Source organism: Haliaeetus leucocephalus, unplaced genomic scaffold (assembly GCF_000737465.1).
Source record: "Haliaeetus leucocephalus isolate CR32 unplaced genomic scaffold, Haliaeetus_leucocephalus-4.0 Scaffold167, whole genome shotgun sequence".
Classification (NCBI taxonomy): Eukaryota; Metazoa; Chordata; class Aves; order Accipitriformes; family Accipitridae; genus Haliaeetus; species Haliaeetus leucocephalus.
The window spans coordinates 430929-448001 of NW_010972603.1; the positions used below are offsets into that span (position 1 = coordinate 430929).

The following is a 17073-nucleotide window of genomic DNA, read 5'->3' on the forward strand; positions in this document are numbered from 1 at the left end:
AGCATAGCTTGTTTTGTGTATGTCTCTCTCTCCCATGAATGGAAGTAGGAAAGAATCGGTACTGCAAGGTATGCGCTTCAGAGTAGGAGTAGAAAAAGGACTTTCCATTTCACTCCCTACTGTTCAAAAGTCCAATTTTACCCTTCAGCTTTTTTCTCTTTATTGTTGATCATATTGCACAACGTGCAACTGGTGTTCAGAATTACATTGCTGATGTGGCATTGGTTGTTAATGTTTGTGATTGCCAACCCCAAGAATCTGAGATCACGCTCTTAGGAAGTACTCATACTGTCTGCATAGCTATCTCTTCCACAAAATTACCTGAATAGAAAATTGCCAATCCACCACATGGTTTTGTTTTCTAGTTTCGATAATTGAGCAAAGAGTGAGTCTGTAATGTTTCGTGTGCTGTATGGGCTGAAGTAGTAGGGAGTGTGAAGCCATGACCACTGTCAAACCTGTCACACAGGACTTGCTATAGCTGCTGCAAAATTTCTTGTGATTCCCACAGACTCCGGGTGGCGACTGCTCCTCCTGCTTTGATGTAGGAAGGGGCAAAACTAGCCACATTAATTGTTTTGATATGTTTTAGCCAAATACTTGGAATTTTTGTGGCAAAAGAACACACTTGTGATACGAAGGGGTTTTTTTCATTTGTGAAGCGTCTTAAGCATTCAGTAATAATCTGAAAGGTTCCAAAAGAAAGGTGAAAAATATTGTTGGTGCTGTTACTCACAATGTTGATATACTTCAGTGTTGCCAACGAAGAACGCAGTTAGGGTTGCTCTGAATACTGAGAACTACATAATGCATCTTGTGTACAATTCCAAGAACTTTTGATTGTATAAACCAAATTTTTTGGGTTTTTTTAAGCCATTAAAATGAAATTGCTGCTGGTACGCTATATCCATAATTGCAGCGGTAGAAAAAGTTTTTCATGACTGATCTCTTGGTTTTCAAATTTTCATTCAGGTAGGCAGGATAAACATGTATCAAAATGTATCTAATACTGTCTTGCTGGGGAACCAGAGGAGGGAAGCATTGGTGAGACTCAGTGTAATTTTTTTTTTTTTTTTTCTCCAGAAGTATTTTTCATCTTCAGCAAATTCTGTCTGGGGCTTTCTGCTGACTCTTTCTCACTCCTATATGAAATAGTGATTTAGAAAGTTATGTGAGAGAAACTAGAGGATATACCTGACTTGAGACATCTAATTTTTCTTTGGTGTTTTTGCAATTGAAACTGGTTTGCAGTAGAGGAAGATCCTGCTGCCCCCTTAAAAACACCTAATAATCCTACAGTTATGAGTACTTTGAAGAGAGGGAGAACAGTAACACTGATGAATTTTGCAGTAGATTTGAAAAGAAACTAAAGGAGGACTTTGAAGAGAGATGTCACAGCCAAATATCCTGTTAACTGTAACTTTTCCTGAAGTCCTGTATTTTTCAAGAGGTTCTAAAATAAAGTATGTTTCCAACTGTAGGCTGCATGTGGAAAATTTGAGTTAGGCTGACTTTTTAGAAGGTAGAATTACAAAGTCTTGTGTTGTGCCAATTGTTCTGTTAGGAGAGGAAGTCTATGTTTAAAACGGCAACATGTTGAAAGTCATGGAAAATACTGATTCAAGCATAAATACTTGGTTATCTGAACCATAAATCAAGCTATAGACAGGGGCCAGGGGACGAAGCCACTAGTTAGGTCTATTCTAGTCTCAGCAGAACTATGTAGATTCTTAACTGAAGATGTTGTGCCCCCTTTCTCCCTCCAGAATACAGTCAGATCTTGTGTTTACTCAATACTTTTATAATCTGATAGACAAATAAACTCTGACTTGCTGGTCAAAGAAATACGGGTTTCAAATATATTGGACTAGATTCAATTCTCACATAAATGTTGATATAACAAATCTTCAAGAGTATGAGATGAAAATTGGTTAAACCACCTATTAAAAAGACTTGTAGAAACAAAAAGCTCACTGGAATCGCTTTTTTTCTGCTATTTTCTCTTTAAAACTTTGTCATTTGTACTCCTGTTTTCTTAAATATGTTACTATAGTTTATACTCCCTACTAACATTATTTTCATGACTTCAGTTGGAGAGGAACAGCATCTGAAGATTTTGATAAGTGATGGGGAGGGGTGTGGAGTGGAGAGAATGGACCCTTTCAGTAACCCAGACATCAGACTTGTAACTTGTAATACATTGCAGCTTAATGAACTGATACTTTACCCACCAAAGAGTTAGTAGGTGCCAAAGGATAATCTTAGTTCCTTTTTTCTGTATATGTGAGTGTGGGTGTTTTGTTGGTTATTTTTAAAGGCCAAAAGCAAAAAAGCAGTGGGTTTAATTTTTCAGGGCATGTGTTTAAAGCTTAAGAGGGCTGGCTCTAAGACAAGTAAGAAACTGGCTGAAGGTGGAACAGTGATTGTTAGTAGTGAACTTCCTCCAGAATGTGTGTGGTTTTTTGTTTTGGTTTGGTTTTTTTGCGAGGCTGGAATTCCTCAAAGATTAATATATGGGCAGTTTTTCTGTCAAGGACATGAAGATATGAAGCAAAGTATCCAAGGGAATTACCAGAGGGGATGAGAAGAGCTTGCTTATTATTGTAAATAAGGGCTGGAGAGGATTAGGATTGTTATCTAAACATAAAGCAGGTAAACATAATTTAAACTGAAGGTTAGTTTTGGCAGAGGAACAAATTGATGCAGGCTGGCCTATTGTTTGAGATGGAGCTTGATAAGCTTATTGGAGGATTTAATTAGCATAGTGTTTGCAACAATAGTAGGTTGAATGTAGTGTCCTAGTGGTGGGAATTGCATCCAGCTTTTTGTTACAAAATGAGACAGCAGAGTTTTGTATGTCTTGTTTAGGGTCACCCTAATGCACAACTTGATATCTAAGAATTTTTTTGTCAAATGCTGACTTTTATTCTTCTGTTTTCTACATTGCTTTTCCCACCTCCCCCTGCCCCCCCTCAAGGGCTTGGATGATTTTAGATCAATACAGAAAGAAGTCAAAGCTTTTCCGTACTAAAGTTCTGTTGGCTCCACTAGGGGATGATTTCCGCTATGCTGAGAGCTCAGAATGGGATCAACAGTACCAGAATTATCAGAAGCTGTTTGACTATATGAATTCTCATCCTGAGTGGCATGTTAAGGTAAATACAACACTTTTTCTGGTTTGTGGAGAAAACAGTATTGCTCAGTATTTTGAGATTCTTCATGGAAAAAAGTTGTGGTTTGTTTCTGTTTTTTTTTTATTTAAACTGTGGAGTTTTGTATATTGTTTAACAGCAGATTGGTTTATCTTGGCAGATTACATTTTTTTAAACTTTACCACCTCCTCTCCCTCCAAACCAGAAACTTTGCTATTAATAATATCTGCTTGAAAATTATAAATAGTATCCAAAATAGATCATTTTAGAGAACAGCTCTTAGGTTTGCTTGTATTCTTAGTACTCTTTTTTTCACAGGCTTCAGGCATTGTTATTTCAGGCTCGCAGGCTTTGTTGTTTAAAATATGGTATTTTCATATTAGAAGTTCAAGCAAATTTTGTTGCTTTGCTTGGGTCCTCTTGGTTTTATATACCAAAACAAACACAAAAAATCCTAAGAGGCGTCATTGCTGGCACATATTGTTGAATACAATAAAATCTAAGAGATGGACCTGGCTACAAAAGGAGTGAATACACTAACACAATTATCAGATGGGATATCGCTTTAAATCATTAATTATGTTTGAGTGTTAATATACATGTTGATACATTCTAATGTTTAAGCTGAGTACTTCAGACACTTCTTGTACTGTAGATGTTCTCTGTACTCAGACAAGTTTTCATCATCTTTCAGCATGGGAATAAGAAATAGGGGACCACAAACTTGTTTTTTCTTGGGTATCTCATGAGAGAGCACTATTGCTGCTTTCACATTTAGACTTTTTAAACCTGGTCTGGTCTCTTTCATATGTTTTTTTGTGTGTGCATCTTTTTTCCCCCTCACCTTTTCTGAGACCTCCCCCCTGTTCTTCTAACTGCAGATTTGAGTACTGCCTATAGTGTGTTAGTTCCTCCTGCTGACTTCTGGACTTGTGTTCTGCATAAGAAAGATGATCTCTAGGAATCACAGCTTGTTTGAGAGCTGGATTTTGCATGTTTCTTATGGGATGTGGGTGACATGATGTATGTGAATGCCTGCTGTGTCTTAGTGGGGGGAGACAGACCTGCAGAATACTCTTTTACATCTTTTTAATCTACAGCCCATCTTTTAAATCTAAAGCTTGCTGCTATCACCAGCTTTACTCCCCTCAAAAAGGGATATAGTGTACAGGTAGTTACTCTTTGGTTACTAACAGCAGCATACTTTCTATAGTCTCCATTCCTACTAACCTGCGCCGGATGATTTCTGCTCTGGGACAAAACCTGAAGGTTCTAATTCGGAGGTCATTCTTCAAGGACCACTCCTGTCCTGAGGCATCTGTAAGTTCCTTATCTGAAAGGTTCTGCTCAGCCCATTGTCAAGGACTCTAGAAGTCTAATTCGTTAGCCCTGGCTTGCCCACCTGGATTAAAGCCTTGGGAATCACACTAGCCCTTGGGGCCCTTGTAGAAGTATCCAACCCTTTTTCTGCTTCTTAATACCCAGATAAAAAGATATGCCATCCTCTCATTCAGCTACTTTGTGCCTAGGGTTCTTTGCTCAGCTGGAGCACTGTTGACACTGGAGTGTGTCTCCTTTTCATTTTAGTTAGTTGGGTTTTTTTCTTTCTCCTTCTGTTTTTTAGGCTTTGTTTTGTTTTTCTTGTTTGTTTTGGGGGGATATGTGTGTGGTTTTTTTTGTTTCTGGTTTTTTTTTTTTTTAAACTGATGTCATTTATCCTTGGAAATATGAGCTTAGGTGAAGAACTTTAGCACTCTGCTGCACTTTCCACAGTGGACTGTAACTCCACAGGCAAGTAGGGGGTCATGCGCAGCTTCCTAAGAACCTAGATTATATAAAGAAAGAGTTCACATTTCTTCCTTAAGTGCTGAGATGCCTAGGATATTACTACTTACACAAGGGACTGCCTACTCTGCCTTTCTGATCTTATGAGAGATTTACCCTTTCAGATAAATTTGAGATGTTTTTCTGGTGGTGTCTATTAGCATTGAGATTCTCATGCCAGCAACTGTTCTACGGTCCTAAAAGTATGTGGTAGATTACTGTAAAAGATATCTGTTTTGCACTCAGGGAGTTTAACTTCCCATTTGGAGATTGCCTTTACATCTATTATGCATAAATTAAGCTGAGACTTTTTTTATGCCAGAGAAGAGTCTACCAGCTTATTTCACTGTTTCCACTTACCTGACATTAGAATGAGTTTTCTTCAACTTTGCTGGTTCCTCTGGTGACATTTTCTTCCTCTGATGTAACCCAGCATACAGAAGGGAGGTCATCTATACCTGATTTCTCTTGGTCCACTGTTGTTTTGGTTTTTTTTCTTCTGAATTCTGTCTTGTAGGTGTCTGTGATAGTGAGGGAAAAGGCCAAGTATCCTAGAAGTGCCTGGTAAGGCAGGGATCACTAATATTGGGATTTCTGTGGCAATATGTCTCTTTCTCTGCTTTACTGCTATTCAAAGTGGCAAGTTATCATACCATAACCACTTAAAATACTTGGATCTTCTGAATGATTTTGAAGAGTGAATACTGTTTGGTTTGGTTTTTTAAATGTTCAAATAGCATATCTTCATTGTCACAGTAGTAGTCCTTATATTCCAAGTTACTTTTAAAAGATTTTTACTAAAAACTTTTTTTCTGGTGTTGCAAATTGTAACATGTTAATTTGCATGCTTGTTAAAAATAAATTTTAAAAAGTCACTTAATTTAAATTTCAAGAATTATCATTATAGTTTATTGTGAGGATACTTGTGGTAATGTGATCTTCTGTGCTGTTCCCACATTCATTAATTGTTTTTCCACTCTCATTCAAAGTCCACTTTGCCATCTATGTCTTCTTTAACATCTCTCAGTGCTGGCAACATTGACATCAGTCCCTTTCCATTTTTTATTCCCCCCTTTTTTTGTACACCTCAAGCTTGAGGGTACTGTCTTGTACCCTGTATCCTGTAAAGGGCTGTTATTGCCTTATTTGTCTGAGCATTTTTAAAAATGACCAGAAGATAAGGAATTTTTTTAACTCCCCCACGTTACATCTGTAAACACACTTTCTTTGTAAATAGTTTTGAAAAACCAGCTTCTGAAAGCAAATGCTATTTTTTTTGATCAACTGTCATCTTGGGTTAAGCACATGTTGGAGATCTGGAGCAAAACAGAGTTAATTTGGAAAATGCAAGGTTAAGACAATTATGTTTTTGTTGCATTCCATGAAGTTTCTTACTTAGTCCAGACATCTACTTAAATAATATTGAGATATTACTTAACTCATGTATTAGAGACTTACTCATAAGACATGAAGAATGCTTTGCTTATTTGTTGAGATTTAGTTTGTACTTTAAATACTGATTTATACTTTAAAAAAAAAAAGTGTTTGATATTTCATAAATCATAGAATCAGGAAATGATTTGGCTTGGAAGGGACCTTTAAAGGTCATCTAGTCCACCCCCCACTGCAATAGGCAGAGACATCTTTAACTAGATCAGGTTGCTCAGAGCTCCATCCAAACTGACCTTGAATGTTTCCAGGGATGGGGCATCTACAGTGTCTCTGGGCAACCTGTTCCAATGTTTCACCACCCTTATCATAAAAAATTTCTTCCTTATGTCTAGTCTGAATCTACCCTCTTTCAGTTTAAAACCATTACCCCTTGTCCTGTCACTACAGGCCCTTTTAAAAAGTCTGTCCCCCTTATAAGCCCCCTTTAAGTACTGAAAGGCTGCTATAAGGTCTCCCTGGAGCCTTGCCTTCTCCAGGCTGAAGAACCGCAACTCTCTCAGCCTTTCCTCATAGCAGAGGTGTTCCATTCCTCTGATCATTTTTGTGGCCCCCCTCTGGACCCACTCCAACACCTCCATGTCGTTCTTGTACTGAGTTGAAATGAAGTTGAAGTGCTTTTGGAAGAGCTGTTCAGCTTGTCTGAAAAGTGTGCAGGGAAACTTTAAAGCTCTTTAGGATAGTATTTCCGCTATAATTCTGCTGGAAGACTGGCATATTTCTGAAATGTATATGAAACCAAGCATATTCATTCTCTTCGTATGTCTAAATAAAGAAAATGGACCTATGTTATAGTAATTTTAATTTTCATTCAGGCCCAGTTTGGAACTTTATCAGATTACTTTGAAGCTCTGCGCAAAGAAAGCAATTTGGGTGAAAAGAGGAGCAATTCATTTTTCCCTGTTTTAAGTGGAGACTTCTTCACCTATGCAGACAGAGATCATCATTACTGGAGTGGATACTTTACATCGCGACCCTTCTATAAACGACTGGATAGAGTCCTGGAATCCTACTTACGGTAAATACTGCCATCCAGTAAATTCATAACACATGTCTTGGCACACGGGAGAGATGAATGTATAAGTACTCTAAATCTGTTGGACAGATGGAAAAGTGATTTTGAAATGCACGGTTTAAGTTTACTTACAATAAGGGTAGCCTAAACGGCGCCCAAATGTAGTTCTTGTTACAAGGATTTGTTGGTGTACCATTTTTTTTAGTAAATTCACAGAAATACAATGATATCTTTTCCATTAAAACAAATAAGTTGTCTAAAATAGTATTCAAGTGATCAACAAGTCCTGATTCCATGAAAATAGCAGGTAGTATGCTTTTTATTTCTGTATTGCATTTGGGGACCTGTCAGATCAACCTATCATTATGACTATACTGTGAACTCTTTTAGAGAGAAATACAAAGGTGTGAATTTTACAAGGGTTGTTGGAGGCAGTCGAGAAGTAGTCAGGAATATTGTGTGCCAAGTGATGTCAGATTATAACGTACTGCTCTGCTGAAAAGTGTTTGCATCTTCTTTAAAGAAAAAAGTATTGCTGAATTTTGGTAATGGAGTATTTAAGTGGTTCTCCCTTGTAGCAGCTGTAGATAAGACATGTTGTAAAGTGATTTAACTGTATTTTAAGGCTCCAGAAAGAAATCTGAGATGGATGCCTATGATACAAACCCTGGACATTTCATCTATTGTCAAAACTTGGAAACTCTGTTTCCAAAAGATTGTTCTTCCAAGGATCCTTGGTCAAAGGACACTTTTTGTCTTCTGGAGGTACCCTTTAAAATACACCTGTTGTAGTGCTTCTACATGCTGTTCAGACCTTTTTGTGCTGGAGAACTTCTGTAATGATGAGAAATCCATCCTTAAGGATTTCTTGCCAATTTTTTTTGTGTCATAATGGCTGCTGCAGTAGTGGAGGGAGCAAGAGAGGTGTGGAAAGTAGCATTTTGGGAGCATGGAAAGTAGTGTTTTGGAGGCAGATACAAGTATGTTTCAGAAGAAAAACTTCCATATCTAGCAGAATTTGTTTTCAGTCTTCCAAGGATCAAGTCTTTACTCTGATAAAGTAGACTTGGGACACAGCTAAGCTAGTCTGTGATCTCTAGTATGTTTTTCCTGTGATGAAAGTGGCTTTTTCTAGCCTTCTCTCTGCAGTCTAAGAATACAGAGTAAGAGACCTGAGGAAATCAAGAAAATTAGTGAATAAGAAATGAAGGCAATAGAAAGACTAAGAACTGTTTAAGGAGAAGTGAGATCAAGGGCCTGAGAATAGAAGGGTGTTAGGGAAGAGACAATGTAACATCACTTTGAAGGCATTGCATTGACCAGCAAGGAAAAAAGTTTCACAAATGGGAAAGCAGGGAGGAAGGAAGCCAAAGACTGTCAGGAAGGAGAAGACAACGGAAGCTGAGAGGAATGACAGAAAGCAAGGCTAGGATGCCTTTGGCAGAAGAATGTAAAAATAATATAGTAAGGAGAAGTTATTAGAGGAGTGACTTCCACAGTGTTTTAATCAGAACTTTGGAATGTTACAAGTGTTAACTTATGTACAAAACCAAGAATGTTAGAAGGTTACAAAGAGGGCATTTGTAAGGCTAACAATAATTAGGAAGTTTGACAGCTATTCAGAAATAGTTTACAGATAGAGCATCAAGCATCACTAGGAGTGTGATTTTCTTAGAAGCATTTTATTTTTTACTTACTGTAAATACTAATTAGCTCTGTTCTCATTACCTAGTTTATCATAAGAATCTTTGATTTTCAGTGAAAACAGCCTTGTTTAATGCTGCTATTGGAAAAGTCAAGATGTATAGAAAACAGGTCAGATGATGTCCTTATAAGTTGAATTCCCCACTTAATTGTTTTTTTGTTTTATTTTGCCTAAATTCCTTTCTGTTCGTTAAAATGGACCAAGGATTTAATTTTCCTTTAGCTTTATCATAGCCTTTTTTCTCAAAATTTTTAAGTGTGTTTACTTTATTGTCATTTTTCTGGTTTTTTATTACTTAGGTTGCAGAAAACTTCAAATTAATTGCTTTCAAGTTTATTTTTAGTATTTACAAATTTTACACTGTTAAAAGATTCCTTCATGCAAGAATTTCAATTACCATTAATTTCTGAAAAGGGTGCTAGACTTACAGGTAAAGAATCTCTGGAAGAAAACTAAACCTTCAGTCTTCTGAATTAAAACAAAGCACGTTTCTAAAAATGTACCTGGGAAGTTTTTCATCCTTTGTTATCCTCTGTGAATAACATGTAAGAACAAAATGTACAGGTATGTTCTTGTCAATTTAATATCAGGGTTTTTGGCAGTTTTGTTTTCAGAGACCTGGAGAATCTTCAAGGATGGCATATTAGCTGTGAGAACAGCAGAATTGGGGGTTTTGTCTTTTATTTTTTATTTTCTTTAAAGTCAGAGGAAATACATTATGTCATATTTAATTAATAACACCCTCACCCCAACCTCATGATTAAATTTTCCATAGTTCTTTTTAAGCTAACTTATAACTACCTAGTGTGCATATATATGTGTATGTATATATATGTATGTGGGAGAATGAACCGTAAACGGAAGATAAATACATATGTGTGTGTATTCTTTACCAAGGATGAATGGTTTTAAGTTCCAGCAGTACCAGGATTAAGAAGTACGTCACTCTACTTAATAGCCAGAAAACAGTGTTCAGCCTCAGGACCTGCTATGAAGGCTGGCCATTTAAGCAAGAAAAGAGGTGGTGGTTTGGGTTTTTCCTGTTTTTAAAAAAGTTTTGGGGTTGTGGATTAAAGAAAGTGCATGAAAGTTTAGGGATTTTGTAATGGAGGTTGGCATTAATGCTGATTTGAGACATAAGTGAATTTTTTAACTGAAGTGAGAGATGGATGGATTGAAGTAGTTTGAAGGATGATGAAATCAGTGACCAGAAGTTTGTTTAATGTCATAATGGAGAGATGCAAAGAATAAGAGCATAGTTGGGGACAAATTAGGAACACATTCTGTGATTTCTTTCTTTGCAGATGTAATCAGGGAAAAATTATGGGAAGTCTGCAAAAAAGACTGTTGAAGTAATTCAGAAGCAGGACAAAAGCTGCAGTGATACTTCTAACTGTACAGATGGATAGAAAAGACATCTTGAGATTTCAGAAACTCTAGCAAAAATTATTTATTTTTTATTTAGGCTACATATAAAGTGGACATAAAGGTAACCTAGTGTAGTCTTTGAGCAATCAGTGAAGCAAATTGTGGTCTGTTTGCAGTATCCCATCAGGTAGAGATACAGTGACAAATTACAACAAAGTGGAAAATCTGTGGTGACTACTTTAGGTAATCTGCAGTAGTTTGAAATAGAGGTGAGAAAACCAAGGCCTTATACAGCTTTTATGGAAAGATATTAGAGAGAGGCAAATGCTTATTTATAATTTGAAGTGTTCTCTAATACAATGTTTCCTGTGGTTTCACTTCTGAGTGTCTTTCATCTGAGACCATCGAACCATTCTAATGTTTAGAATAACATTGAGATTTGAAAGGAAAATTTTGCATCTAGGAGACCTATGTGCTGAATGGATCTGTAAAACAGAATCAGTTATTTTTCTGAAAGGCAAAAGAGTTCCAAGTGTTCCTTATAGACAAAATGGATTTAAAGTGATGTTCTGGAATCAGTAAGAACTGAAAATGTATTTACTATAAAGCTTCATTTTAATGTTTTTTCTTTTGTTTTCAAGGTTGTTAACCTTGTTTATTAATAATGTACTTCCCTATTTAAAAAAAAAATGAGGTGGACTTTGGGGAGGAAAATCTAACCTGTATTTTGAGGACTGAAATTTTTTTGTGTTTCTCTACATCATAGCTACAGTTGGGTCAGTGTTTAATGGCTAAGTAAAATTTTTTTAAAAAGGTAAAACACTTTCAGACAGGGTTTAACCACTACATAGTGCATCTGATGCCTTTTTAACTACAATATACTTGTTTTCCTTTCAAGTTAAGCTGTAATCGAGCAAAGTAGAAGGAATGCATAGATGTAGGAATTTGCACTAAGCAACATAAAAATCACAGCCATTAAGCTTAAGTGCACTAGTAATAAAAAAAAGAATTACAACTTTTAACACCTTGATTTTATGTGTAGCTTCTGAGCAGTTATCTTACCTGTAAGAGCAAAATCTCATCCTATTCCTCAAATATTGACAATATGAAAATGAATTGAGCTGTTATATGTGCAGTGTACCTTTTAGTTTAGTTTGACACATGCTACTTGCAGTTTTTACATAATTGTCACCTATGTGATGCATAAAGACAAAGAGACCAAACTGAATCCAAAAGTATTTTTCATGTTAACAGTTAGTACCAATGCACAGTCTGTAAACCCAAGCTGAGAATGATTTGTTGTTGTACCTAGTTTAAATTTGAACACATGCACTCATGAACAGCTTGGGTAAATGTGAAAGTTAATGTATTTTCCTTTTTTTAAAAATTTTTTAAAATTTTTTATTTACATGCTTAGGAGATAGTTTTACATTTGCTTTGATTACTTATGTTATTTTCCTTTCTTTGCTGTTTATAATGTTAACCTGTATATTCCTGGTTTCTTCAAACATTTGAGAAACATTCATTAAACTCAAAGTTTGAAAAGGAATCTGACACTTTTCAGACTTACAGAAACAGAACTGTAACATTTTAGGAATAGGAGACAGGAACAAAAGTTAACAGATGGTTTCCCAGAATTTCTACAGGCATCCTTGTTAGTCAGATATTCATAATGAATGGCAATTATAGATTTGGGTGTTGTTTTTTTTGTTTGTTTTTTTTGTTTGTTTGTTTGTTTTGTAAAATAAATATAGATTCTCATAAAGCAAGTGAGAGCCTAATGGTAATATTTTAGTGTAAGGCTCTTGCATATGAAGTAGGAGAGAAGGGCTCTGCATTCTGTTCAGTCTAAGGTTTTTGAATCCAGTGTTCTCACAATTCAGGTGAACATATAGTGAGCAGGTGCAGGAACTGCCTAAGCCTTTAGGAGAATTTAGTTTGCTTAAAGTACAAATAGCAGAACAGTTATTATATAGAGTGTACAGATTGATAGATTTCTGTAAGATAATTTTATTTATTTAATAAGTTGCTTTTTGAAATGGGAATTGTATGTCTCCTTACTGTATCATTTTAAGATCAGATCTGTATATCTCAGGCATTTGTGAAAATGGTATGTTACTATGTACTGCCTCATTTTTATTTTAAAGCTCTATTTTCCATCACTGAAGCCTTGCAGGAAGCTTACCAGGTGGAAAACTAGTTGATGATGAAGTGCAGCAGTGATTTTTAACTGTTTGAAGCTAGAAACAGGCTAAAAATACAAGATTAAGTTTTAAAGAACTCACAGAACTAGGCATGAGAAAAGATGTAAAAACGTCAGTTTATTTTTCAGGTAAAATATGTGTTCCTTTTTGCTTTCTAAACCTGTATAAATATTTGATTCTTCTCTGTAATTCCAGGGCAGCTGAAATCCTCTACTCCTTGGCTTTAGTACAGTCCAGTAAATCTGAGAAGATAAGTGTATTTCCTTCAGTGGATAACTATAAATTACTGACAGAAGCTAGGAGGAACCTTGGACTCTTTCAGCATCATGATGCTATTACAGGAACATCTAAAGATTGGGTAGTTGTGGATTATGGCACTAGGTAATTTATTATAAATACATAAACTTAATTACTCTCTGCTTTTTTAAAACAGAAGTATTTATTTCAGAGATACAGATTTGCCATAGCTAGCAACATAGTACTGAAAGTGTAGTGGTGCTCTACAGGAGAAGTGGATTTGATTACCCATGCTTTCCATTTACGAAATATGTTTTAATCGTCTAGGGTAAGAATTTGATGTTCAAACAAAATTTCTGAGGTTTAAAAGAAGCTAGATAGACACAATACTCAGACTTCTGTAATAACAGAGCTATTTTCTGTGGTAACTATTGTATAGAACATTTTATATCTGCCTGTGCTAAGCAAAGATCAAGAGACATGCTAGTTTAAGCATATATTCCTTGGAAAATCCTACACCCTCTGTAACCGACTTTTCTTCAATGTGGGAAACCTTCATGTTGCCAATCTTCTACTTAATTTGTCTGTTGTTGTTCATTGCTGTTATGTCTGGTGGGTAGTTGCTTTCTCAGTATTGACAAATTACTCTGCTAGCTACTTTGTGGAATTTTTTTTTGAAGAGTGTATGACATATATATGTATGTCTGTATGTAGACATATGCTTTAATTATGCATTTGTTCAGAAAATTGTAACACATTGAAATATTAAGCACTAGCAAATTTGATTAATTAAGGTAGGTGATGGTAGAGCATGTCCATTAAATAAATTATTGTTTTAAATGCCTCTGAAATACTCTTTCTCGGTTTAAACTACTGCATTAATGACAAGTATTTTTAAATTCCATAAATTTATTAATTTTTTAATCTATTAAAGCATAGGTATAATCAAGGTATAAACATGTGCAATGCACTTGGTTATGAGAGAGTAAAATAAAGGCTTTTTTCACTTTACAAATAAAATTGCACAGCTCTCTTTAAGAATTTGTAAACCTTGTGTTGGTTGAAGCAATGAAAATAATGGTAATAATTTAAAATTTTTGTGTTTGTGATTGTTTTTCTAATCCTGCTTAAAGGCAATCTTGTCTTTGTGACCAGCGTTTCAGGCTTGTCTCCACTATAGATATTGGAAATCAAACATATAAACCACAAACTTTCCTAAGATTAGCATTTTGAAAACGTACCTGGTATTTTGAGGGTATAGATTTTGTAGCATAACAGTGGGGTGGAGATGTACCTTGTTTTCAGTATGCAAGGTAGGAATATAATGAAATTCAGAATATTTTTGCATTTTGCAGTCTGGTGACTCACTGCAACTAGCTGTTCTTAATTTCATGCTATATTGACATTAAAAATTACATTTGTTTTTCTGTAACTCACACTTTTGAGTTCTTTAATCTTTTTAAATTTTAATGTTATCATATTGAATAAAAACAACTGAAAACTAAGACTCTAAAATTTTTAACAGACTTTTCCACTCAATAATGAACTTGAAGAAAGTGATAATTGACTCTGCTCATATTCTTATCCTGAAGGATAAAGGTGCTTATAATTATGACACATCAACTCCATTCCTGAAGATGGTGAGCTATCTTTCTTGATTTTCTCCAAAAATAAAATGTGAACTATGTCTTTTCAATACAGTTTGAGTATCCTGGGAAAAGTTGGAATGAAATTTGCTGATAATACCTGCTCAAAAATCTGCTACTTATCACTGTACATATTGATTGAAGATATTGGAATGTAAAAAGTTAAAACTTAAGCGGTTAATGCTGAAGAAACCTACATATCTAAAGTAAATGGGCTTATTTTGTTCTACTTCGTGAAGCACATAGTAAAACTAGGTGTTCTAATTTTCTTGTGGGCATAAATTTGTTGGTGACTTCAGTGACATGCACGTGATAAGTGAATATATAACTGTATGCGGTCCTGTAATTTGACTTTGCTTATTACTTAAAAAACATAGGAAGAGGAAAATTTCCATCCTGAACATAAGCCTAAGCTGAATTTGCAAGACCAGGTGTAGACAAGACCTCGTGCTTTTTTCCTTAGCTGAAATTATTTGAAACAGGAATTTACTGATGATAAAGTCAGCAACAGATCCCCACATACCATTTTGAGACCCATTTTACACTGAAGAGCACCTTGAAGAAACACACTTGCTAATATTATTTCCTTTCAAAATTCTTAGTTTCTTCACTTTCTGACCAAAAGCTGTCTGCTGTAATAGCTAGTCTTAGGAAGTCTACCTAAGTCCATACACCTGGAACAGAGAGCAAACAAGATGCTTTCATTTCTTTGTGCATAAACATAGCAGGATTAAGACAGTCTTCATTATATGATTACCTCACACTTCTAACATAACTAACATTACATACATACTGCTGGCTTAGATGTGCCAGATGTGTCATACCTTGAATTACTCTTCCAGGCACTTATATTTAAAAAAAAAACCAGAACACCCCCAAAATCTCTGTTAAAATAGTTCTTTATATATTTTATGACTTTGATACAGATATATACATCCATGCTTCATGCATGTGCCTGCGGGTGTGTGCCACAAATACGCCATTTTTCTCCTGGTCGGAAAGGCTAACAAAATGAATATGCACCTTCGTAAAGTAAAAATATTTTGAAATCATTCATGGAATGAAGTTTTCACTTCTGCTCTGAATTATACTGGAGGATGTTGTGATGTTACATTCTACTAAGCTTCCGTTGTTCCTGTTCTTTATAAGTCTGGATTAATACCACTGGATTGTAGAAGTACTAATCGCTGTTTAGACTGCATATTGCCTAGGAGCATCCTAAGTCAAACCTACTATTACCACTGTGAAAGCAGAAATGAAAAAGAAAGTTCTTATAAACCTAATATTCCCACAGTACTTTGGATACCACTACAAAAGGTTTTTAATGTGGGATTTGTAGAATGTTGATAGGAGAACTTCAGGATATTTACAAAAACCCTTGTGCAAACCTTGAGTGAGTAGCAAGTTCAAAGGTGCTTGTTTCGAAAGACCATCATGGTATTTTGCTGGCTGATGGAAGCTGAGATCAAGAATTGTTCAGAGATGGGCATTCAGAATGAATCCCGAGAGAGTTGAGAAAGACAAATGATGAAGACTTTAAGATTGAAAATGGCTATTGTCTTTGAGGGGTGAAGAAGGAAAAAACACGTGGTCAAAGGAATAGCGTAAGAGACTAGCAGCATTCCAGTAGACAGTAGGTACAACCAGGGGAAAATTGCCCTTCTTAAAGCCAGAAAAAAGGAACTTGGAAATGAGACATGATGGGAAGATTCCAGAAAGATGCTGCTTACACTGTCTTTCTGCTATTCTTAATTATTAGTTACACACAAAAGCATTATTGTTTTCTCAGCTGATAACTGAATACTTTGTACATCATGTATAAGCTTTACAGACTTGACGTTAGTAAGCGAACAAAAACTGGATTGCTTGGAAGACAATGCACTGAAAAACAGATAAAACTTAGAGATCCCTGAATGATCCAATAGGATGAGATCCAACCTATAAAAGTAAAGCTATGCAACCATTGCACCATTCTTTTATGTTAGTCTTATTTCTTTGAGTACAGAAAGAAAACTTTCATGTAAGTGGCAATAGCTGGATTTGAAAAACCTGATTCTGAGGATGTTTTGGAGTATTCTGAGGAACTGGGAGCATTGCACTTCAGTTGCAAAGTCCTGTAGTTATCACCGTTATATGAACCAACAGGAATGTAACAGTACATCAACAGCTTGGCTGTTCTCTTACTTAAAGTCTAACTCAACAGTGACAGCAATGGCTTGTCACTACCTTTTCTCAATGGAAGTGAGCCCTGGGTCATACTGTATTTAAGAAAAGAGAGAAACTAGTGAAAAATAAGAATTCATCAATATTGTGAAACAATTCTTCAAGTGGTTTATATCAGATAAAAATCGTACACACACCCCATATTAAGTTTTTTGAAAATTTTCTTTATGTACAATATAAGGTAAGAATGAGATCTGACAGAAGACTAAATCCTTGTGATAAATGTATAGGAGTGTAGGATTTCTGAGAG

At 35.6% G+C, this 17073-nt stretch overlaps 1 protein-coding gene across 1 annotated transcript in view; it reads left to right on the top strand.

The window, feature by feature from the left end:
* MAN2A1 (mannosidase, alpha, class 2A, member 1) overlaps positions 1 to 17073 on the top strand; it is a 116154-nt gene that overhangs the window by 38104 nt on the left and 60977 nt on the right. The window contains exons 8-11 of the mRNA XM_010563464.1: positions 2978 to 3155; positions 7241 to 7443; positions 12913 to 13098; positions 14480 to 14594. Coding sequence (XP_010561766.1) covers positions 2978 to 3155; positions 7241 to 7443; positions 12913 to 13098; positions 14480 to 14594 — 682 coding nt within the window. The remainder of the gene's footprint in view (positions 1 to 2977; positions 3156 to 7240; positions 7444 to 12912; positions 13099 to 14479; positions 14595 to 17073) is intronic.